The 25,511-nt window shown below is 43.1% G+C and overlaps 1 protein-coding gene across 1 annotated transcript in view; it reads left to right on the top strand.

The window, feature by feature from the left end:
* TRIM66 (tripartite motif containing 66) overlaps positions 1-25,511 on the top strand; it is a 96,707-nt gene that overhangs the window by 55,714 nt on the left and 15,482 nt on the right. Inside the window, exons 12-15 of the mRNA XM_025197411.1 lie at positions 1-9; positions 1,600-1,761; positions 22,563-22,835; positions 23,094-23,319. The exon at positions 1-9 is cut by the window's left edge and continues 908 nt beyond it. Of these exons, the coding sequence (XP_025053196.1) occupies positions 1-9; positions 1,600-1,761; positions 22,563-22,835; positions 23,094-23,319 (670 nt within the window). The remainder of the gene's footprint in view (positions 10-1,599; positions 1,762-22,562; positions 22,836-23,093; positions 23,320-25,511) is intronic.

Raw genomic sequence — 25,511 nt, forward strand, 5'->3', positions numbered from 1 at the left:
GTGCAACAAGTAAGTTCTCTGAAAACTTATCACTTTTGCATTTGCTCTGCCAGTGAGAATGAGATGATAAACTTAGATGTTACCATAAATTCCACAACCCTGATAGTTGCAAGTTAGAGTTCTTTTTTTAATGTATTAATTAAGCTTGATGTCACTCCATGGATATCACTTTTTTTTATATTTTTGTTAAAAATAATTATTGTAGGACTAGTTATTCTTTTGTGTAGATATCATTTGATTGTGTTACAGTTGGGGCTTGAGCCGGACTCTATTGTGTTAGGTGCTCTACATGCACAATAAGAAACAATGCCTGTCCCAAAGATGCTTCCTTTCTCTTTCTATGTAATATCAGGAAATGGCAAAGTCCTACATGTAAGTTAAAGAAACAAAGTTGAGTCAAAACAATATCAGTTCTGGATTATAGCAGGGGTGTCAAAGGCCTGTGGTGCCCTATCAGCTGGCCCAAGAGTCTTGGAGTGGACCACATACTACATACCATGCATGTTGGATTAGCTCTGCATGCTGCATGCAGTGCACAGGGCCACTGCAGGATGCATGCTACATGTATTACTTGCTCTGATTGGTCCAGGATGCGTGTTGCACGTAGCACCCACTGTGGCCAGTCTGAGATGCATACTGCATGTGGTGTCCTCTCTGGCAGGTCTGGGATGCCTGCTGTATGCAGTGCCTGCTTCAGCTGGTCTGGGAGGTTCATGCAAGGCTCGCCCCACATGTTGGATGTGGCATGCGGGGCCAGTCTGTGAGCCTGATCAGGCCCATGGACTGACTGGCCCTGTGCCAGTCATCCAGCCCTGAAGGGCCGAATGGGTTACAGCAATCCTGTATCTCACCTCAGCTGTTTTTTCCAGGCAGCAAATAAGTTGAGGAAGGTGCCCATTTCTTTTCTTTTGTCCAAGTAATGCAAAGACAGCAAAGTAGGAATATGGTCCTTTAATCTGAGAATTGTGTTCCACTCTACTAATAGCTGCTGTTATGGCAACTGTTACCCTGTTAGTTAACGATACATTAGAATTCTATAAAATGAGTCATATTTTCCCCTTTCCTTCGTGAGCCAGAATTATATTTCTATTATGGTATATTATATAATGATATATCTTTTGATTATGGAATAAAGTTGGTAGTTGCTGCCCATTTAATATGTCTGAGAATTTCCCAATTAGGCCAAAGCTTGCATGAGGAGATGGCCTTTCTAACGCATTCAAAAGGCAGTGAGGAATTGGGCAGATCTCCCACAGATATGAATTGCATTGACTTGATTCTTTCATTGATCAAACTCTTCTCCATTCCCACTGTGGCCATCTCCCCCTGGGCCCTCATTAGTTTAACTGTCATGGTGAGTAGCTGGGTTTTAGCCCATCCATCTAGGCTTTGTTGAGTGCTGTGCATTAGATATCACTTATCTCTTCTGGTTATCCCTCTCTATTTAGTTATTTCTATCCAGAGTTACTTTTAGTATTTTTAAAACAACAGTATTGTTTTAGAGTTTGAATATTCCTCATACAATGTGCTGATGTGATCTCGCTACCATTATTGGACCAGAGTCCCTGAAAACATTGAACTCTAATCCTTTCATTATAGCGTTGTGAGGATTCTGCTGAACTAGATGGTCAAAAACCAGTGCTTCCACTCGATAGAAACGTTATGCCACCAGTGTCGCAACTATCATCTGAAGAATTAATTGCAGTCAGTCATTCCCCAGAGAGCACCTTGCAACATCCTTCTTTGAATCCAGTGAGAAAGGTATGTGCCACTTTTTTCAAAAATCTCGTTAAAAGAAAACATGCTTTGATAGTATTGAATGGTCAGTGATGGTTTCATTGAAGGTTACGTTGAAGTTGGAGGGTTTAAATATGTGGTATGTTTTCTGTCAGCATAATGGTTTGAAAGTAATCGGGCCATTTTCAACGATGATTACAACGTACTCAGGGGTCAGCAATCTTTTGCTATTGCAGGCTGCCATTTGTGACCTGACCACCTGCTGCAGGCTGCATATCACTGCCCCTACTCCTCCCTCTCTCTCTCTCTCTCTCTCTCTCCCCGCCCCCCCGGAGTGCCCAAGCCATCTGTACTTACCCTTACCACCAGCTCACATGGACAGTGGCAATGGAAAGGATTAACTTTTGTGGCTCCATAGAAACAGATGCTGCAGAAAGACTAGATGTAATATGACAGGTGGTAGGACCCTGGGAATGCCCCTGTAAACTTCATTAGAGCATGGATTAATATAACAATTGATCAATGTCACAGGGTATCATCTCTAGGGGTGGCCATAAAGCCCCTCGAGGCCAACAGATTTTCCTGTACCCTGCTCTATGGGCAGTCCATCTTTGTCTTGTCCTCCATGCCTTGATGATAATTGTTATTAAAATGTGTGAGGCTGCCCTGGTCTTATTGTAATAACTACCAGATTTGTGGTCAAGTCTTATGAGCCAATTGCGTGGGTCCATTCCACCCCTACACTACACTGTAAGACTCAAAGATGTCATTCTCATTCATGTTCTCCCATTAGTCATACAGTCCTTTTCTGGGCCCTCAGACCTCTTGACTTCTCACTCAGCCCCAAACTGGGCTGCCAGACCCCTCAGTCTTTCACCTGGGCCCTCTCTGGGCTGCCAGACCCCTTTTGGCCTTTTCCTGGACCCTTCTGGTCCCATGCTTTCCTGGCCTCTCTCTGGGCCTCTGGAGCCATCTGGTCTCACTCTCTCCTGACTCCCATCTGAGCTTCTGGACCCATCTGGTCCCACTTACTCTTGGTCTCACTCCGAGCCTCTGGACCGCTCTGATGTCACTCTCTCTTGGTCCTACTCTGAGCCTCTGAACCAGGGGTTGGCAACGTTTTTGGGCAGAGTGCCAAAAATACCTGCAACGTTATCTTTTAAGATGCTGGTGTACTGGGGCGGATGGCAGGGGAGCTGCAAGGGTCCTGATCCTTGTGGTAGCTCAGACCTGGCCCCTTCCCCAAGGTGCGAGGGCCAAGCAAAATGCCTTTGTGCGTCACACTGGCGTTGTCTACCCCTGCTCTAGATTGATCTGGTCCTACTCTCTCTCAGCTCCGCTCTGGGCCTCTGGACTCATCTAGTGCTGCTCTTTCCTGGCTCCTCTCTGGGCCTCTGGACCCTTCTGGTCCCACTTTCCCCTTCCTTTTCTGTCAAGGTGTGGCCCCTTAGCCTTCCTCCACCATGGGGTAATCCATAAGGCAGTGGGAGCTGAGGCTTTTAGGCTCCCCATACTTGCCTTTACCTGGGGTGGCCCATGCATGGCATTTCATGGAGGCTGCCCCACCCTGCTAACCAGCCCCACTAGGGTGCAATTTCAGGTCTTATCTAGGGCCAGTCTCTAGGCCATCCTGTTCTAACTATCCTGTCCCATCCTGGGCTCCCTCTGGTGCATCACACCTCTCCTGGGCTGTGGTTTTTCAGTCCCTTTCCTCACCCCTCTTGGGCTACAAACTTCCAGGCCTCCTTGCCTGGCTCAATCTCTTGGACCCCTTTTCCTCAAACCCTTCTCCTCAGATGGCACTGCTTTAGCCATCTTCTTCCGGGGGTGAATGCCTCTTGACCCTTTCTTCTCAGGCTGTGGCTACTCATGGACTTTCAACCTATCCTAGGCCCTGGCCCCACCTCAGGCCATTTGAGATCTCCAGGCTCCCCTGGCTCAGGCAGTCTCTGTGGTGGTCTCTTTCAGCCTTTTGACCCCTCTTGGGCCCTGGCCTTGCACAGGCCAGTTGAGATTCTGAGAATCGGTCCTCCACTGTCAGCTCTCTCTCCACTGTGGGTCTGCCCTCTTGGGGACCCTCCATAGAGCCTCACCCTCAGCTCCTCTCTCTGGACTCAGCCAGACCCCTTTATAGGTCTCTCACCCACAGCTCCCCTCTCTGGGATCACCCAGACCCCTCAGTAGGACCCCAGACACTCAGCCCTCTCAGAGCTCTGGACCCCACACTGGGTCCCTAGGAGCCTCCTTCAGACCCATAGTTTCTTCCTAAACTTCCAGACTACTTCTTGTTGTTCTTTCCTTGCTGTCATTCAGGAGCTGCAGCCTTTTTGCTGGGCAACATTCCCTCACCAGCTTCCAAGATTTCACTGCCAGCTTTGCTCAGGGCCTGGGCTTATTATCTGCCTTAAGCCCATCCCTCCTCCTGGAGCAGATGACTCCCTTCAGTCAGCCCTAGCCACCACCTGCAGGCTCCCTGGGTCAGCCAGCTACTTGGCCTCTTAGTGGCAGGGGGCGTTCGGATACCCCCCCACACTGCCTTAAGCATCCTGCCACAATTGGTTCATATACAAGTCACACAGAAGCTCGGATAAACAGCTTGAACTGAAGTAGGCCTCAGTATGTACAAAACTAGGCATGCCATGTATTGGTTGACCAGAAGTGCTGGAAAAGTAGTTCACTAGTTTTAGAAGTGCCTCCAAAGCTAACAAATAGAGAATGAATGGATAAGACCAGTCAGGACACCAAATACAGAGGGTGTTTTTACACATGTTCCTGGGGTGGGGGAAAGAGGGCGCTTTAGAGTGGCTCTGAGAACCTCTCTAATTAAAGTACTGGTAACATCTCATGTATCAGTGTCCCCATGCTTCAAAATGGTGGCAGAGGCACTTTAGTTAAAGCTGGCTGAATGAGCTTTAGTTAAAATGCCCCCACTGCCATTTTGAAGCATGGAGACACTGATACATGAGATGCAGAGGATGGCTGGAGCATGCTAATTAGCATGCTCCAGCAGACTTGATTAATTGAGTCTGCTCTGCTGCACTGCAGAGAAGCAGCCTTCCTGCTCATCTATAGGCACCCAGAGCGACTTGGCAAACTGGGATCCCTATTGAATGAGAAGGCTGCGCTAACTGATGAGAAGTAGGATGTAAATGAAGTCACCTAAAGAGTTTAATAATTGTAAGAACTAAGGATTCGTATGCTGTAAGCATGAAGTTGTTTTGATTGGTGTATAAAAAGGGGTCTGGGGCTTAGGGGTTATACGCATGCCTGCACTATGCCTCTAAATCAGCTGGTCATGGCTGTTAGTGTCTAGGCTCATTTGTAACTTGGCTGAGCTCTTTGTCACTAAGAACAAAAGTCTGCGGTCTCTTTCTTGTAATGATGACATTGTTAAGGGCACATCATCGCCCATAGTATCCTGACAGCATATACAGATCATCCAAACTGCTCAACATGCTTGGTAACACCTACCACCCGAATAACACTAACGGAGTCTTAACATTGATGGACTTCACCCTAACAACACTAGTGGCTCCCTGGAGACCTACAGTTCCCCTTGGTGCCCAGCTGCAGTGTTCGGCTTGTTGCAGTCAAAAGTGGAATTCAAACTTGGTGTAGTTAAGGATTGACACAACACCTTGCTCAATTAATGACAGAAAGGTTTTAATAACTATACCACAAACAAGCTTTAAAACTAAATGACAGAAAAAGACTCCTTCCCAATATTCAATAAGTGAGCTATCACAGAAGTCCAGTATCTATTAGCTGCAGTAGTGTTTCTTACCAATTCTAGTAGGCAGTGGTTTCAATCTCCACAGCATTCTCAGGCTTGAATCTGTCCTGGAGAGTGATCAGCTGGGCTCAGGTTACAATGTTGCAGTGATTTCTCTCTCTCTCTCTCTCTCTCTCTCTCTCTCTCTGGAAGTGCATTTTGCCAGCAACTCTGTTTCATTCTTATACAATTCTTATTCAATTGTATAGCTTCAAAACATTCCTCTTTGATAGCTGGTTGATTAAAGTTGGAACAAAGCAGGTAGGGAGAAACCACCATATTACAGTTGCTAACTGCTCAGATCCTGTTTTGGGTTTTCCAGTTGTGAGACTTGTTTTTGCAAGCTTTTTGATCAGTCCAGAGGTTACACTTCAATCAAATGGGATGGGTTTTGATTAACTGAATGGGATACCTTGGGGCATTGATTACAGGACACTGTTTTGGGTAGTTCTAACAGTGGGGCAGAACCCAAAATATTCTGAACTGGCAATGGTCTCCGGAGACACTTGCAAAATGCCAAGCAGACATTGAATACCTGTTCCAAAAAAATAAGCCTTAATCAAGGGAAGATGTGTCACCAAGGAGGAAACAGTCATGGAGGGAGATGCAGGTATTTATGAATGGTTTAGCATAATAAAATATTGGGTACTTTTGCAACTAGCACATGAGATGGAATCATTTGGGATTGCTTTATTTCACATGGTCCCAGTCACGATCTTACATACTTGTGCAAGACTCACTGTTATTGCAATTTAGAAATTTAAATTTTATGTATAGGTCTGGCCAAGCTTTCATTGTCAGTACTGCTCATCCCCCAAGCTGCCCTGGGCCAGGCCCAGCTTGCAGGTTGCCAACTTGTCGTATAACACAATTTGCATCTGTACATATGCAAGCCATGCTACAGCCATGACCAGGAACTTTACCCTCACTGGTAGCGTTTAGTATCTCTGGCCTGGATCTGGTTAGCATGGCAATTAAAAATAACTCCAATAAATAAATACAAATCTCTTTCTGCCCAAACATTCTACAAGCATGTTGGTAGGTGTTTGGGGAAATAGTTTGTGAGCAGGGTTCCTGTAAAACCATGATTTGAAAGTGTCTTTACAAATAGCTGCATGGTAATTGCTAGTGAATTTTGTAAGCTGTAGAGCAGAATATTGCCATAATGACTGAAAAGAAAGAAAAAGAAGAAAAGAAAAGGTGGAAATAGTTGAAAGGATATAATTGTGCCTTTTAACTTTTTTCCTTGCATCTGTAAGGAGAAAAACGGTAGTTGCTTATATTCCTAGATAATTTATCCATATCCTAAATCGACAGCTTGAGACATGCGACTTGAACCAAGCCTCCATTCACTAGGGAAACCATATACAGAGAGATACTAAGGGTATGTCTACTCTGGGAGGCATCTGCAGGCTCCCTGTGTGACCTCTGAGGTTGAGGCAGGCAAACTACTCTTTCCACATCCATGCTCTTTTGCCTAAAATATGCTGAACTCCAGTTATCTGTATCTGCAGGTGCCTACTGGTACTTGTGTATTGAGGTAGTATTTATAGGCATGTGTTCTTATTTCCCTAGCACCATGCAGAGTCCAGCCCTTTCAGGAATTGGTCTGTGGTACAGTGAAGGACATCTTGTCTTTTGTCCTTGGGGCCTTTAAGGATAGTTAGTTTAGCCTGCCATGGCATACAGATTTGCCAGCCCTGTATTCTGCTCAGTTTTATGGCTGTAGCAGTGGTTGTCAGAATCATGAGTCCACTAAAGGGGCTGTTCAGGACTAGGGCCCAACAGTTCTTGAGGTGAGGCAACCATTCAGAGGAGAAGGTCAAGAATGCCCTTCAGACATTACAAAAATAGGCAAGAGCTCTGGACATGTAAGACATGAATGAAGATTACCAGACAGATAAGGAAGGCACAATGAATACTTCCCACTCTCCATGTTTACACTGCTACAAGTTCATGGATAATCATATGGGTTAGTCGTAGCAAATGGACTGTTGGGTACATGGTGGAAGTTTGCAAAGTTGTTACAGAGGTTGTTTACCTGTAGGTTGTTGGCCTCAGGAATGTCTGTCATCATAGCTGGCTTTCTGATAACAGCAGTGTTTCCCAAACTTTTGATATCTGGGGCATACTTTTTTCCTGGATTAAAAGTGGAGGCACACTTCACCCTTGCATGCAAGAGGGGCAGCAGATAAAGCAGCAGCAGTGGTGCAATTGTGGTTTATAGATGTCTGGTTCCAGCACAGTTCCCCAGTGGCTGGAGGCTGCATGTATACTGTAGCTAGGAATGGGGGTTTTGGGAAAAGTGAAGGTGGCATGGATGCTTGGGAAATCTTCCTCAAGGGAGGCAGTCTCAGGCTTTGATCCCTGGGACCAAGGGGAGGTAAGCAATCCCTGGGAAGCTGTGGGTGCAAGCACAGCTAGGGTAGGGAGAGGGTGTCCCGGGGCCAGTTGAGTCATTGGCCTACCTGTTGTCTCTGAGTTAACCACCCATCTACCTCACCAGCCACGCCTTTGATGAAATAATTTAAAAGGTGATAACAAACTGGGAGGTTGCTCATTTACTTGTCCTGATGCCGAGGGCCTATACACGGCTCTAACTCTATCCTTATACCGTGCCCCATGTCTTGCAGCTGGCATCCATGGCCTAACACCCAGCCTCAACTTACTTGGCCTAACACCCAGCCTATAATCCAGCGTCCTCACGCTGGGACTCACTCCCATACCCTCACACCGGGCTCACAATCCCTGTGCCCTTACACTGTGCACTCCATTTCACTCACTTGGGGCTCCCAGCCTCCCTTTTCCTCAGGCTCCCTGCCTGGCTTGGGACCCTTTTAGTCCCCTCACTGGGGCCTCATCCTTTGCTTGATGCTGGGCCTTAATTCCCCTTGTCACCCAGGAGCTTCATGCCCAGTTCCATCATGAACTCAGGGCCCCACCCCCCTGGAGCCTCACACCTGGCTCCTTCATACACCTCAAGACCCACTGTTAGCCTGGGCGCTGCCTCAGATTCCTTCACCTGACCTGAGCCCTGCCTTGAGACTTACTGTGAGCCTGGGTGCTTGCTTTGTCTTTGGGGTGTGTTCTCCTAGCCTTTCCCCTCCATGGGGTAACCCACAAGGCAGTAGGGACTGAGGCTTTCTGATACCCTATACTCGCCCTTCACTGGGGAGGCACAAATGTGGCATTTCCTGGGGACTGCCCCCCCACCTCTCAGCAGCCCCACCACACCATCCAGCCCCAGAAGGGTGTAGCTTTAAGTCATGCCCCAGGACCAGGAACCTCCAGCCATCCCTACAGTTCCTGCCCTTACCTCCAAGATGTTATGAGAAGAAGCTCCAGCCAGGCAATACTCTCTCCTCGGCTGCTTGCAGCAGACTGCTGGCTCTACTGCTCAGAGCGCTGTTCTTATAGAAAACAACTGGGCTATGTTCCCAATCAGGCAGTTGTACCTGATTGGGAGTGCAGCCACCTGCAGACTGCTCTGCTATCTGCCCATACCCTTGTGAGTAACAGAGGGAGTATAGAGACATTTGTTGGCAAGTGCTCCCCAAAGCTCAGCACAGTGGGGCCAGGGGCCAGGTAAGAGGGCTGGACCTGTGAAGGCAGGGGGTGGGAGAGAGGCAATTGCACATACCTGCACAGCTTTCCCTGCTCTCCTGCCCCTTGAAGGAACCAATAAATATGGTAACTAAGGGTACTGCACTCTGACTCGGAAGGCCTTGGTGGACCACAGGGGAGTCCATGTGTTCAGGCACATTGGCAAGGTGCACAATGCTTGGGTACTAAAGAGATCTGGTATTTGCCTTCTGGGACAAGCTGGAATGTTTTTCCTTCCCAGTGACATAACCAACAACAGAGTGGTGCTGAAGCTGCCCTGATAATATGAGGCTGCGAAGAAATTCAGTTACATGCTCTGCAGCTGTGGAGGGATGGAGAAGAGGCAGGCTGAAGGCAAGATCGCTCAGTCTCCACAATCATTAGAATACTGACATGAACAGTATGTATACTGTCTGTGAAGTTAGAGATATTTTCTCATGAAGTAGGCCTTGACCTTAGCCAATTCAGAGAACCAAAAGACATTCCCATAAGCAATACAGGCTTAAGGTTGAGAGAGAGACAGAAAACTTTGGCATCATGTATCCACATCCATCCCAGACATGGCAAATGTAATTAGTAATCAGTTACTAAAGAGTGTGCTGTTTTTCTCTGGGAAAACTGGAGAGCATGTACTGATATGCAACAGGGAACAAGTTGCTTCTTGTTTTTGTTTAGATTTTTGGGATGAGGTGACTACTAATCTGTAAAGGGTGTCATACACCTGCTAAATATTATGGACTTTGTTGGCTAAAGTTGGATTTATGTCCCAAATGCAAATATCAGCTTTAATAAACCTCTCTGTGATTTCAAGTTTGGGGATATGCAGTGCAGTTGTAACGTGTTATGCTTTGTATTTTAATATTTTGGGGAAGGAGCTTTTAACAGATTTCTCTTTCCTTACAATTCAGTGGGCAGCAGCAGTGGCTTAGAGAAACACTAAGCTTTACAAACCTCACAAGTATGTGCATTTGGACCAGCTTATTATTAACTACAAGGAAGTTTGCTTTTTTAAAAATATTAGCAAGTTGCACTTTTGTTTTCCAGTTTGCAACATAAAAATGCAGGCAGTTTGTAGGATAGTGCTATCTGTTGCTTGTGTTTCCCCTCTTTGGAAGAGAAGTGATTTCTAGGGCTGTGCAAAGCTTCAGTCGCTGATTCGATTCGGCCTAATTCAGTGGCCGAATCTCTGAATCCAAATCGAAGCAGGAGACCCTTTAATCTCTCTGAATTGAATCAGAACCCTCCGAACTGATTTGGAGAGATTTGATGATTTGGGCATAGACACAGCTTTAAATGTTTTTTCTACATACCTCAAGGTACCAGGCGGCTCGTGAATGCTGAGATGCTGGGGTGGATGGAGTGTCCCACAGGAGCATGGGGGGGTCCCCGGTGCAATAGGCAGACCTGGAAGGTGTACCAGAAGCACTTTTGGTCCACTTCTGGGTCCGCCATGGAGTGCACAGGGGGACCCTCCCCTCCTCCCCTTGGCTCGGTGACTGATGTCTCCTGGGTCTGGGGGGGCACCCAGGGTCCCCCCACGGCTGATCAAGGGGGGTGGTCCCCTGCACTCTTGGTGGTGGACCCGGAAGTGGACTGGAAGTACTTCTAGTCCACTTCCAGGTCCACCGCTGAGCATGCAGCATGTTGATTCTCTGAATCAGCATCTAATCTTCAGATTTGGATTCAGCCAAATTGAATCGGACCATGATCCGAATCAACAAATTGAATCACTGTTCCTGATTCAGGCCGAATCTGAATCAAATATGGCCCGCTTTGCATGCCCCTAGTGATTGTTTGTCCTTGCTGTTATTAGAGCTGTCCATAATCCCAGGGAATAGTTGAAAGGTTCAAGGGACAGGAGTTTGTACTGTGTTGTGCCTGATTAAGCACTTAGAGAGGGGCTTCAGCCACAAAAAGTGTACAGGAAACTGTTCTCTGCCTGACCCTTTCCAGGATACTGTGTAGGGACCTAGTCTGTCCAAGTATCATCAGTGGTGACTCGTCCTAATTAGGGCACTGCGCAGGGGCTCGGTTAGAAACCTGTACAAATCTGCATAGGGGCTTTCAGGTGTTTGGACCTGTTCAAAACAGGTCCTCCAGAAGCTTTTGGTCCTGCTCCCTTTCCATGGTCTCTCTTTCCATTGATCTCTTCAGTTTCTCTGCTCCTGCTCCTCATAAGGCAGCGGGTAGTTGCTAGAGGTGCACTGATACATTGGTCCGATCTTAGATTGGCACCAATATAAAGAAAATTAACTATATCATAAAGCAGCCCTTTTGCCTGATGTGGCCAATAATGTGGCCAATAAATGCCCTGTGCGTGCACGCAGCCGTGGCATGAGTGGGGCCAGGAGTGCAGCCCAGCAGCTTGGAGAGCTGCATCCAGCTGGTAAGTCTGTTGTTGGGGGGGGGAGTAGATCAAGGCCAATGCAGTGAGGGAGGGAGTGGGGCTGGGGCTGGGGCAGGGGCTGGGGCAGGCACTGGCCAGCTGGGGCATGTACCCCAGGAGGGCACGGGAGTACGGGGCCAGGGGGCTGCCTGGGCTGCTCTTGGGGCAGGTGGCAGTGGTGCTGGGAGGGGAGCTATGGGGGAGGGCTGCAGCCACCCCAAAATTCACCGTAGCCCCCACAACTCCTCCTCCCAGTGCCACCACTGCCTGCCCTGAGCACAGCCTAGCCCAGCCCCCACCAGGAAGAGCCCAGCACTGTCCCTGACCTGAGCCTGCAGAAGCAGCCCCGTCCCACACACAGATCCAGGGAGCACACAGCCCCCATGCCCTCCTAGGATGTGCTTAGCAACGGGAGCCGCCCTCCCTCCCTCCCTGTCTCCCCTGGGTGAGCCGCAGCTCTGTTCCCACACCCCGCCCCAGCTGGCCAGCGCCTGCCCCAGCCTCTGCCCCACTCTCTCCCTCACCGCAGGGACCTTAATCTGCTCCCTGGGTTGCACACCCCTTCCCTTCCTCCTCCTCTTCCACCACAACAGACTTACCAGTCAGACACTGCTCTTCAACCTGCTGGGTTGTGTATTGGAAATCGGATCAGTATCGGCCAATAGCCAATTTTTAAGGAGGCTCAAAAAATCTCTATCAGTGCACCCCTAGTAGTTGCTGGGAATCTGTACCTCTTTTTTTTATGACTGATACAACATCCTCCAAAATCTACTTTTTTGCCTTCTGCAGCAATGTACGTGGACTAAGACCCCTGCACTGGAAGGCTGGGCCTTCAGATCTTGAGGTTGTTGAGAAGAGAGAGTCCATAGACAACTTTATTTAAAAATGTAGCAAACAAACTTCCCCAAATTACTACTTCATGACAGGGTTAGACATTGCCATTTTTATCATATTTGGCATGTCATCCGTTCTCATTTTTGAGCCTGGCTCTGTTTGCAGATGACTATTTAACAGTACAACAGCTGGTCACCCATTATGGTAAGTTCATTCCATCTCTCTGGTTTTAAAGGTTTATCGATGTTCACTAACTTGCGGTGAAAGGCAAAGTGCTTGTAAATGGTATGTTTTTGGAGTTAGGGAGAAGCTGAGCCTCTCTTACCATCCTGGATTCCCTGATTTTTTTTCAGGCTGAGAAACCCCTTGAGGATATAAATATTTTCGAAGTCCCTGAATGGCAAAAAGAGTTGGCATTCCAGGCCAGTGGTGGGGTTCCCTCAGTCTATACAAAGGAGATTTTTAAGAGCCTGGTGACTACCCAACACACCAACGAATGGAGGGATCTCTCAAGTTACCAAGGTAGACCAGCAAAGTTTTCTTTACCACCTCACCTCACTGACTGACCAGACTTTCTGCTGTGTGACAAATTTGTAATGTCACACAGAGAAGAAAGACCCAGAAGAAAATAAGCTGCCAAAAGCAACACCAGTTAAATGATAACTGCAGATTACTAATGCACACTACTGCCCTCAAGATTCTCCGCTGGCACAGAACACACAGAGGAGAGGGAAGAACCGCAGTGTTTGGACTTTGCCATTAAGGGCTTCAGTAATTTATGTGCACAGAAACTGGTAACACTCAATAGAACCTCTGCCACAAAACATCACCCAACTGCTCCAGGACAGTTCCCTTGCAGAGAGACTTGCAAGGATCAAACTGACTTCTGGTGACTTTCTGCATTGCCAGATGTTGCCCACTGCAGGAGCTGTAGTTCTCAGACAGAATCATAATTTCATTTTTATCCATGTTTTCTTAAATCATAATCAGTGGACAATGTATTTATGCTGATTTATGACAATGTATTAGGAAAAGTCACCTTTGAACTTATACAACCACTCCCTAGAATTGTGTGACCATGTAGCAGCAGTTAGAATAGCTAAGGCAGTACTATGATAAAGTCCCTCTTAGTTTACATATTTAAATGTTTTCTCCACACAAAACACATAATTGAAGGGGTAAGGAGAGCAAGCTGTTGCGGAAACTTCTTACGTGAATTCCATCCCTAACTGACGTTTGGCAAACCTCAAATCCTCCCTACTTCTGCACTCAATCCATCAGGAAGTTTCTCCCTCTTTATACCCAATTTTCTCCCAAACAATAATAAACATGATGGGCCTTGCTTATGGGCCAGAGATTCTAGTTGCTTCACTTCCATTTCTTCAGGGACAGTTGTGTCTCCACTGCCAAACAGGTCCGTGGTTAATTCTCCCCAGAGGTCCAGTGTAAGCTGCTTTGGGGGTCATCATGTGTTGAAATATACCCTGGAAGCCCCGTGTGTGAGCTTCCCTCTCTCTAGTCTTCCTTTTGTAAATAAAGCTCCATTCTAGAAAAATGGGGTCATGGAAGCCAATGGGCTTACTATGAGGAACATTGACAAGTGTCCTGTCCACAAAACAGGGTCATGAGCTAGGGGCATTACTAAACCTCTAGTGTACATTCTTTTGTTGTTTGGTACACTGGCTTGAGCTGTTTGGTTCTGATTTGGCACTCTGATCCAGTCTTGATCAAGCTGACTGGAAATCTTTGTAATGGTGAATGTTGCTGGAAACCTGTAAATAATGGTGCTTGGAGGATTCCTTCCAGATATTAACCAAGACATAATTGACTTTAGCAAACCTTTTGATGGTATCTCCCATGACATTCTTTTAAGCAATGAAAGGAACGTCTAAATGAAGCTTCTGTAATGTAAATACACAGCTGATTGGATCATCTTGCACAATAAGTGTCAATCAACACTTCATTGTCTAACTAGGAGATGTTAAATGGGGCTTCTTAGGTCCAGTACTGTGTAACATCTTCATTAATGATTTAGAGCATGAAACTGAGTGCACACTTAGTAAATTACATCAAGCTGAATTGGGGAGTAGATGCTCTGGAGAACAAGATTAGGATTCAAAATGACCATAATAAATTAGAGAAATGGTCAGATGTTAACAGGATGGAATTCCATGTGGACAAATGCAAAGTATGGTGTTTAGGACAGAATAATCAAATGTGCTGCTCCACACTGAGAAATGGCTGGCTGCTGACTACAAAAAGGGACCTGGACTACAAGCTGAATATGAAGCAACAGTGTGTTATTGTTTCAAGAAAGGCAATAAGATACTGGAATGTATTAACAGGAGAGCTGCATGGTAGTTGCAGGAAATGGTTCTTCTACTCACTTCAGCTCCAGGACTCATGTGGGGCCCTGTGAAGGACTACATTTCAGGAAAGGTGTAGGAAACTTGGGAAGTGTCTAGCGGAGAGCAATCAAAATGATTAGAGATCTAGAAAACATGACATGAAAGGAAAGTTTGGAACAACTGGAACTCTGGAGAAGAGAAGACAAAGGATTTGATAACAGGGTTGTATAAAGAGAGTGGTGATCCTCTGTGCCTAGAGTAGGCAAAGATAAGGAGTAACAGTCTTAAGAGAAGTAGAACAGATTAACTAGAAAAGTTGTAGAAGCTCCATCACTGGAAGTTTATAAAAGCAGGTTGGACCAGCACTTGGATGAGATGGTTTAGATAGGGATGATGATCCCCTGAGCAGGTGGATGGACTAGATGACTGCTGTGGTCCATTCCAGCCTTATTTTTTTTTATCATTTTAAGATTGTGATACCCATACAAGTACGATCTGTTGTGCTTATTTATGTATTGTAAGTAGGCCGTTTGGCAGTAATGACATATTCAAAGCCCTGCCACTAGCTGGTTTTGAAATGAATGCAAAGGACCCTGCCTTTTGAAAATCCCCAGAGAGGAATGGGATCACCCATCCCTGTTTCTGCCTGTTCCAGCTGTATTTAAGGATAGGCCTCGTGTGTTTCAGCATGGGTAGCTATCCTGGAAAAACTTGTTTTTGTTCTGGATATATTAAGAATTATCTTTCACCTTCCATGTAAGCTGTGTAAGGACATTATAAAATTGTCTCTTATTTAACTAAATAGAACCCTGAACGGCTGTGGTCAGATCACATAATAAATGGAAAGGCAAGAGGAGAATATTATTTTTTTGTAATTAAAAGACAAACTGTATGCCTGTTTCTAGATAATACTTGATATTTAAACTGAGGTTCCCAATTCTGACGAATTTCATTATAGTGGGATATCCTTCTCTACTTGCAGCGTTTCTGCTGGAGTCAGATGCTTTCTTTCGGTGCTGCATGATTTCTTTGACACCCCTTCAAGAGGGAGTGATGCAAAGTTGTGTAGGTCAAGAATGCAACAGTAATTCAGAATTAATTGTGTAGTGATACATTTAGCAGTGCCGGGTAGGAAAGAGTTAAAAATGAGACTACTCCACAGCTTCTATCTATAGCCCAATTTTTTTTGCAAAGCTTGATTGCTCATGTAATTAGACATCTGTGTTTTAATTTTGAAACATATTTCTGTTGTATGTATACTATTTTTTACTAATAGGCAGCCTGTGTCTGTATATATGGTCATCTCTGTGTGTGAGAATGAGCTAATAGCACTGTATGAAAGCAGTGCTAATATTAGTTTAGGATAATCACATTTCTCATAAATGGCAAAACCACAAACAAGTTATGCAGATCATACCAAACAAGAGCAAATAAAGGTATTATACCACACCATAACATCATGCATTTTTTTGTCTGCTGTATATTTTCTAATTAAAAGGTTGCATATTAGAGTTTTGTTTATTTTTTCTAAGCACCATTTTTATCCCATCACTGCCAAAACCATCTTGCTGTAAAAGTTGATGAAAAATTATGAAAGAAAGACTAAAGATGACTTTAAACAATTAAAAATATCTTAAAGTTTGATATCTTGCCATCTGTTTGGCAAGAAATAACTGCAGTGTCAATGGACTTCCATACTTTGGCTTTCTAGTGGCATAAAAGGTGTTTCTAGCTATGTTAGGTCATGAACATTGGCCTCTAAACTATCCCTTTCCCAGAGTTCATGGCAGGTTCTGTTTGAGTGTATGCTTGTAAAGTACAGTACAGTTAGTTTATATGTGTAGTTTCAAATGTTTGCACTCTCACTATTTTTGGGACATCAGAGATGATTACATTTCTGACAACCTTGCTGACTTTCCATGTTTGCCCCTGACTAGCTTTATTCTGTGGTTTGAGTACTGCTATCCATATAGGTTGTCTGAATGGGCACAGCCACACTTAGAGTGTTGTGTGTTTTATATAAGTCCTCATTATTCCCTGTAAGATATGTACTGGGCATGAATAAACTCCTTTTAGGAAAGCAAGACTAGAAACTGAAATCCTCTACCCACAAAACAGCCATAAGTGTATTCTTGCTGTCTTATCCATATACTCCAGTCCAGGACTAGAGGCCACTAATATTTTAGGTGAAAAAGGAGTTCTGTCCCCATTCTTGTTCAATCCATGCCACATGTCTCTCTGATGAGAATGCCTATAAAACACTGAATTACAAACTGATTGTTAATGATTTTTGTGATATGGGTGTCTGTCTTTTGGAAACTGGACTGAGCCCAGCCAACTCATTTATACAAACTACTGAACAGCTGTTTGATGGGGTAACTAACTTTCAGTCACTACTGTTGTGTATTAGATTTGAGTTAGTGATCTAGTGGAAAAGCTTTCCAGCCTCTGACTTTTGGCAGGGCACACTGACAATAAGGAGAGCAGCAGATAAAGACACTGGTGTGGACTTAAGAAAAGCAGACTTTAACAAACTCAGGGAACAGGGTAATTACAGAGAGGATGCAGATGGGCTGTGTCTGTGCCCATAGGGGACAAGACTAGGAACAATGGCCTCAAGCTGCTGCAGGGAAATTTAGGTTGGAGATTAGAAGGAACTGTCTGACTGTGAGAGTGGTCAAACATTTTAACAGGCTACCTAGGGAAATTATGGAATCTCCATCCTTGGAAGTTTTCAAGAGCAGGCTAGACAGAAACTTGCCTGGGATAATCAAGGATGCTGCTGCCTTGAGCAGAAGGCTGGACTAGTTGACCTTGGAAGGTCCCTTCCAGCCCTACCTTCCTACAGTCTATGATTAATTATTAATTTTCAAATATGAAAGAATTGGTAGTATATTTTGGAGCAAATGATAATTTTATAAGGTTTGTTTTTTTTAAGCTTAACTGTGATTTCAGTTGAACTGCACATGACACTTGTTTAGTGTGAATGAGTTGCTTTCCTTCATAGTTGCAATAAGCTAGAGGTATAGCTTTTAAGCAGGTACTATGAAGAGCTAGGAATAAGTCTTGCCATTGCCCATGTGTGCCATGTACCTCATTTACTAGCAAGCTACACATACCACAGTAAGGTATTGTCATGCTCACAGGATTAGGTGCACCTCTCTCCTCTTCATAGTGTCTCTGAAGACACTTTACCTCCCTTAGGGTTACATCTTACAATTCACGTGTTCACGGCCCAGGTGTTTGTCTGTAGGAGGAAGGTTCTTTTGAGCCACTGTTTCTCCTCCTGTGTTGTGTTCTTTACAACACCTTCTTAAACTAAACCAATGTATTCATATAGTAAAAATTTCAGTAACCTGGTCAACCTGTGATATGGATAAATTATTACAGAACAGTTCCATATCTGTCCCAGACATCACGGAAATACTTGAACTAAGTAGTGGATCCCATCAAATATTCCTCATCACCTCAGTGCCTCATGGTTTCTTTTTAAAATTGTGATAGGCCTGCATCCTGGCAGTTCAAAATGGAATCTCTTCCTCTTCTATCAGATATACCTGGATTTAGGTGGAAGTATATGGTTTTTTCATTTCCCAACATGCCATTTCTCCTAAGCTTTACTAGTTACCTCTTCTTCATCTACAGTTCCTCTGCTTACCTACAGTGATATTTTGCCTACAATGACATTTTAACATTTCTTAAGAACACGTTTTTGGGGGAAGATTTGTGTCTTCTCTTATGTCAGTCCAGTACTGAGAAAGCTATCAGCACTCCTACAAATAATAGGAATAGTTTGATACCTGAATCTGGTGTGTGTTTTTTTTGGGAGGAGGATTTTTTTTTGGGAGGAGGATTTGAAACATAGATCTTTCTGCTTCCAAAGTATTGGATGAACAATCTGGCTGTTTACAGCACAAATATGTTCATGCTTAATGCAATTAGCTACATTTCTCAATATGTTAATTTAACAACACCCATCACTTTGACCTGGAAAGAAGGATAAATAAAACATGATGCTGCTTGCTCTGTTGGAATCATATTCTTCATCCATTTTAAACTAGGTCCATTTCATTAAGACAAAATATTAAGGAAAGTTTGGATTGTTATTGGGAAATACGAATAGGAAGCATATGTAGCCTATATTATCAATGCTATTGCGAATGGCAAGTTAAACAACTGGATTGGAGTAGTACATTTGTTTAACCTCCCAGCATAATGAGCTGCCAGGGGGATTGCTCCACTTAATACCAGCCGTTCATTACTCTGCAACCATTTGCTCTGTGTTATTTCCATTCTGGCAAAGAGAATTGGTGGTTCCTAGTTTTAGCCTTCTTTATAAGTGACACTTAGTGTCAACAGCCTTGAGATTTTGCCAAAATAAACCTAACAAATCCTAATCCCAGTCTTTCAAGGTAAGTATTTGTATCTCAGAATTCTTCTGTGTTAGTGCTGCATGTTTACACTGGACCTTTCTCATATGCAACAGTGATGAAAGAAATATTTAAACTGCACAATGTGTTGTTTTTTAATTTTCTAATAGCACTTTGCATGTTCTTTATTCTTTCCTTTCACTACCATAGGTATGAAATTTATGGCAGAAAGGATTTTTTGGCAATTGAAATTGTGATACTGCAATTATATTATTAAGATCATCAGGCCAAAATTATTTATTAGATAACAGGATTCCATGTGTAATGACACAAATGTATTTGTGTGTGGTAAGCTGTACATTAAAATGTCAAAGTCTGAAGATTATTCTACAACTGAAGCCACCATCTACCCAAGAGCATAATTAATGCTTGTTGTTGTTCAAAGGGTGCAATGTAAAAGCACTAGTGCTTTTATAAAACAGAGATCAATTCTTTGAAGGCATCCCAGTTTCAAACACTAGCTGAACTGTCAAGGGAAAAGAGATTTTTGCTAATGGCAAAAGAAATGATTATTTTTGGGAGTGAATTAATAGGATGTTAATGAGCCTTGTTCCCAGTGAATTGTTCACTTCACACTTGACAGCAGCTCCAAGGATCATAATGGAACATGTCTGTTCTTAACTCGAAGTTTTAATATTTTGTACTGAAAGATCATAATGTTGTCTCATCATTAAAATAACCACAAAATTAACTTTTGCCCCAAGGGAGAGGCAGATAGCAGCCTCATGGCCTCATTATTCTTTTTTCTTTTTAGGAAGAATAATGTTTCCTGTTGGTTTACACAAGCTAAAAAGGTCCCATTAGAATCCCACAGCAGTTGAAAGAGTAAAAAAAGACACAAGTGTATAGTTCTATGGAGTTTCACCTGTCCGAAGGTGATAGTTGTGAATACTTTAGGCCTTGATCTTCTATGCATGTGCCTAACACATTGTGAGGACTACATTACAAGAAGTTAAAGGAAGAGACTAGGGGTGAAGACTCCAAGTGCTCTCACAACTTGCTGTGCAACTTTGGGCAGCTCCCTTAACTTCTGTGCGCCTTAGTTTACCCATTCTCAATGCAGCGGAGTCCCTGTAGCTTCCATTGATTTCAGTGGGATTCACATATTTGAAAATCTGGCCAAATGAATCACCGCGACTTAATACATTTTTAGAAATGGCTTTGAGCTCTCTTATCACAGTACACTTTTTTTGTGGAGTCCAGTTGAAGGTGAGATGCTAAGATGGGTTTGCTGTTCTATAATTGTTATAGACAACGTGGGTTATTGGATTTATGGAAACCCCATATAACAAAGAGGGAGGTAGCACATAATGGGAAAATAATTGCAGAACCAACCAGTGCTTTTTTTTTTTTTTAAAGGGCTTTTTGCCATGTTTGTTGTTGCACATGCAGGAGCTGAGATACCAACTCATTTGGTATCAGAAATTTACACTGGTTTTTGCCTCCTGCTTTAGGAAATTGATGTGGCTGCCAGGCTCTTGTGCTGTAATTATTCAGATGGCTTAAATTAAAGAGCTCTAGGAGCAATCCTGGGATTTGTTTCAGGAATGCCCAATGCTAGTCAGAAAAGTGCATACAAGAAGGTGGCTATAGGGCACAACTGCATTCTCTCAGTCCTGGAATTGTTCTGGTCTAGTCCTCAGGTGTAAATGAGAGCAGCCTGAGGACTGTGCTACTGGTGCCAGGAGGTGGTTAACCACAAACAGCTGAGCTGCAGGGACAATCCAGCCACTTTCCTTTGCCAAAGCTTACTCCCTGCACCAGCTACAGACGGGGAGGGAGGCACAGAGGCTTCTCTGGTGAGCCGACATCCCCTTATCTTCCCATTATATTGTGGGAGATCATCCTGGGGATGGATAAACCAGCTCTGGTGGAATTCATGCCGGCAAACTGGTGCAAACATACCATAATGCTGGGGAATATCTGGTTCTTTCTGTCTTAAACATAGTCTATCCTGTCTCATTTTAATGAGGATATGATTCAATTCTGTAGTCAGTCCTTGGGAAGATCTCCCACTATGGAGTCAATTGCAAAGAAATGAGAAGGAAATTACACTGCATTTGCAGCTATCTTTAACAACAGCAAGCCAAACTCTTCCTTGAACTGGAATGGGATGGAAGTCAATAGTAATGCTTCTAACTTAATTTACATTACCAGAGATCTGCACAAGTATTACAGAGAATATGGTCTAGGCTACCATTCTTTTTACTCTACTTCATGGTTGCCTTACAGACTTGGAACAAGTTATCACAATCCCAAATGAACTAATAATAGTTAATAAAAATACTGATTAAATCTTAGCTGTAGCTCCTGTCTCAGATTTTCTTTCAAGGCAGAAGCTGTAATGAATGCATACCAGTTAAAAAAAATCAGTACAAGAATGAAATTAAAATTGAATTCATATGTAATCAACAAATGTCTCTTTCCTTATCAGTCTATATTAATACAAGCATAACTTACAATATTGCAGTCAAATGAAAAGGATTTATTCAGTGAAATTATCAAGTGCAATGAACATGAACAAGCTGTGAGAAAGTGAATGGAGAACCCCACATTCAAAGGGTACAGATCTGCATACTTTTTAAGGCAATTTAGGCACTTGATAGGGACTAGAGAAGAAGAGTCATGATTTCAGTACTGTCACATAGTGCTGTAAGACAGCTTAGAGAAGTCATATAACTGGGTGGATTTGCTTTGGTTTGCATATTATTACCTCTCTGTTTCTGACAGTGAAATGTCTAGAGAGCATGAAGCAACAGCAGATGCATTTCATTAGAATTAGTCTTTCAGAGTCTTGCTTGGACAGGCAATTCTTCACCCGACGCCTCCCCCTGCCGTGACACACACCCTTTCTTTTATAACTGGAGATAGATCTTTTCTTCTGCTTGGTGCTTTTAACACATGTTTACATCATAACACTGTAAAAACCAATACCCCTTAACTGGTGAAACTCATTCCTTGAAATAGTTGAAGTCACTAGAGTTGTGTGTACTTGTGTTAGGTCTGAATCTTACATTATGAAGAAAGCACTGCATTTGAAAGCTTATCCAAGCTACACCATCACTCAAACATTATCCCTAGTGTAATTTTATTGAAGTCAATAGATTCATACTAGGGATGGATTTAGTCCAATATTCCATATACTGAGATTTCTCATTCACTGTAGAAGCAAAAATCCCTTACAGTGATCCAAAGAAAAAAAATCCAAGGAGAGAGCGAGATTGAGAGAGAAAGAGAGACTCAAGAATCTGTTTTTTTCCAGATGTTGTCTTTTGGAATTTTAAAGCCCTTTGGCTGATGATCTGAGATTACAGCAGTAACTTTGCAGGAGTTGTGACATGGCTGCTTTGTTAGGTATAATGAGATGCAGTTATCTCATGCACTCTAGAAATAACAGCAGCATCTTACTGTTTTAAAAGCTGATTAATTTATTGTTGGGGGGTTTTTTTCAGCGTTCAGCTTCCCTAAGCATTGTGGGCTTTTCCAACACTTTAGAAATGGAACTATCTTCAACAAGGTTAACTAGGTCAGCTGATCCACAGATGCAAGGTGTATCTGCAGTAACATTCGGCCAATCCCAAAGCATGCCTCATGCCTCTGATATTCGACCAGAACCTGTGCCTAGCTACAGTTTGGCATCAGACAGAGCTATAAATGACCTAAGCCCTGGGACTACTAATAACCTAGCAACAGGTGATGTGCTCCTGGGGAATGCTAAGTGCAAGGTAAGAATTGCAAACATGCCTAACTACTTTACTGCTAACAAAATGTACCTTAATTGATAACATTATTGTTACAGCCAGTAGCTTCAAGGTTGCTATGTTAATAACTGTATTATTATTATTATTATTACTATTAATAATAATAATAAAAATATTGTTATGATTATTCCTAATAATATTTAGATGTTTTCTTCATTTATTTTTTTGGGGTGGAAATTAAGGAAGTTAATAGCTTGATTCCTTTTTTTCTTTTTCCTCCAGCTGGAAAATGAAGATTTCAGTACAACTAGTGACCCCCTTGGTAATGACTTAGCCATTACCAGTCCCAGTACAATTAATGAATTAGCTCTCCCTATGCAAAAAATGTTAGAAGAGCCTATTAATCTTTCAGTCAAGAAATCTCAACAGTGTGCCTCTCCTTCTACACCAATCAACCATGCTCCTTGCCTGCTATCAGCCAGTGTAAAACAACTTAGCAATGAAAAAGGTACCAGGTTTTTCTTGATCTTCTTTGTTGATGCTGTTGCTTTTTAAATCACCATTTGTTGCAGGCCTTGAAATACAATGTGGTTATTTCTAGCCCTAAATATATGCTATTCAACTTATTGTAGTGCATGCTACAGCATTGTTTAAAATATCACACCTAGTCCTGTGGAAGGATAATGTTTGATCTATTTTTTGGAGAAAAGCATGGAAATTGTATGTCTTTTAATTGCTAACTGCCTTATCCCTGAACTGAGAACGACGGAGAGTTTGCAAGTGGGATAATGATGTGAAGTACCTGGAGTATTAATTTTGTTAGCAGGTCTACTGTTAATGAGATCTGCAGCTTCTGCTGCTGAAGAGCTGATTTAAAGAGTCCAAATGCAATTTTTAAAAATGACTTCCAAAATGTAACGTGAATTCTGCTAAGCCTGACACATGAGATACACAGCACATATTGCTTAGGTTAATATATCGCACAGTATGTGCTTTGTCTTGGCTCAGTCTGTTTCAGAACATTCCCTTCAGCCAAGGCTTGCTGCTTCTTTCTTAATGGAGAATTAGACCTTGCTTAACTCTCTTTACAGGCAGGTTGCCAACACGCCTATGCTACACTGTAAAGCTTCAGTCCTGCAGACCCTAAAAGTCAATGGGACTATTTGCACAAGATTGCAGGAAGAAGCTATTCCTCTGTGACTTATGCTGATATTTGGCTGCTTTCCTCTATAATGGATGAATTAATATTGCTATCTCTGCAGTATATTTATAGTCAGAGAATTGTAATGAGTATAAAGAAGGGACCAGCTCAATGATACAAGAGAATGTATTTGCCTTCCCTTAAGTGTATTGAGCCATATTGTGACAATTATACCAAAGGGCTTTGTGTGGGCAGCAAGGATTGGCAACTCGGTGAAAGGAGCACTGAAGAGACTGTGCCTCAGGCAAGCTAAATCTCTCCAGGGCTGCTCTGTGCACACAATCTGCTCCATCCACTAGCAGATTGCTCCACCTGAAGCACTGATCTCCACTGTAGGTTTTGAAGAACCTCAAGAGGTTTTCTACTTCATCTCCCTGCTCTGAGGCAAGATTAAATATATATCTAGACCATACCTATATTTGTCTACCCTTTTCTTAAAAACCTTCAGTGACGGAGCTTTCATGAACTCCCTATGTGACCCATTTCATTGTTTAGCTAAGCTATCCTAATAACTAACCTAGAACTACGTTGCTATAAAAGCTGATAGTTTCTTGCCTTGTCCTGGTGGACCTAAAGAATGATTAATGATTGTCTTTTTCATAACAGCTTTTCATGTTTGAAGACACTTATCATGCTGCCTCTATCAATCTTCTTTTTATCAGAGTAAACAAACCCTGTTCCTGCAACTTTTTTCATGTCACTGTCTTCAAAACCTCTTTTCACTCTTATTACTCTTCTCTAGACTCTCTCCAATTTGTCTACAATGTGTCTATGAACTGTGAGGCCCCCAAAACTGGACACTGCTCCAACTGAGGTGTAAACAATGCCCCAGAAAATAGAATAATTATCTTCTATAACTTATATGTGAAATGCCTGTTAATAGTTACCAATATGACATTTGCTTGTGTGTTTTCTGCAGTAGCAGTTGGCTCAATTTATTTTATGGTCTACTATAATTTTCCAGATAAGTTTGTGCAGTACTTCTGCCTATAAGTTAATTCTTTCTTTTGTATTTATGAATTTGATTTTTCCTTCCTAAGTATGATACTGTTCACATCTGAAATTTCATTTGGATTTTGGATCACTCGACTAATTTAGCAACATCATTTTGAATTGTAAGTCTCCCAGAAGAATTCAATACCTCCCAGCTTAACATCATCTGGAAATGTTAATGTGGTACACATTCAAGTTATCAGTGAACGTATTGAATAGCACTGGTCTCAGGACAGAACCCCTTTAGGACTCCATTTAATATGTCATCCCAATTGGACAATGAACAGTGATAATTGCTTTTTAAGTACATTTTTTTCAACCACCTTTTATTTGGGTCTCATTTCAAATCTTTGTTTGCTTAAGAGGACAAGTTTTCCTAATGCTTTCTTCCTGAGTCCTTAAAACAATGGTATTCAGTTTATTTCCTTGTTAACATTGTTATTCTCAAACAAGTCCCTGCCAAAAGTAGAAAATGTTCATAATGGGCCTGATCCTGTTCATATTTA

The sequence above is a fragment of the Alligator sinensis genome, unplaced genomic scaffold (assembly GCF_000455745.1).
Source record: "Alligator sinensis unplaced genomic scaffold, ASM45574v1 scaffold502_1, whole genome shotgun sequence".
Lineage (NCBI taxonomy): Eukaryota > Metazoa > Chordata > Crocodylia > Alligatoridae > Alligator > Alligator sinensis.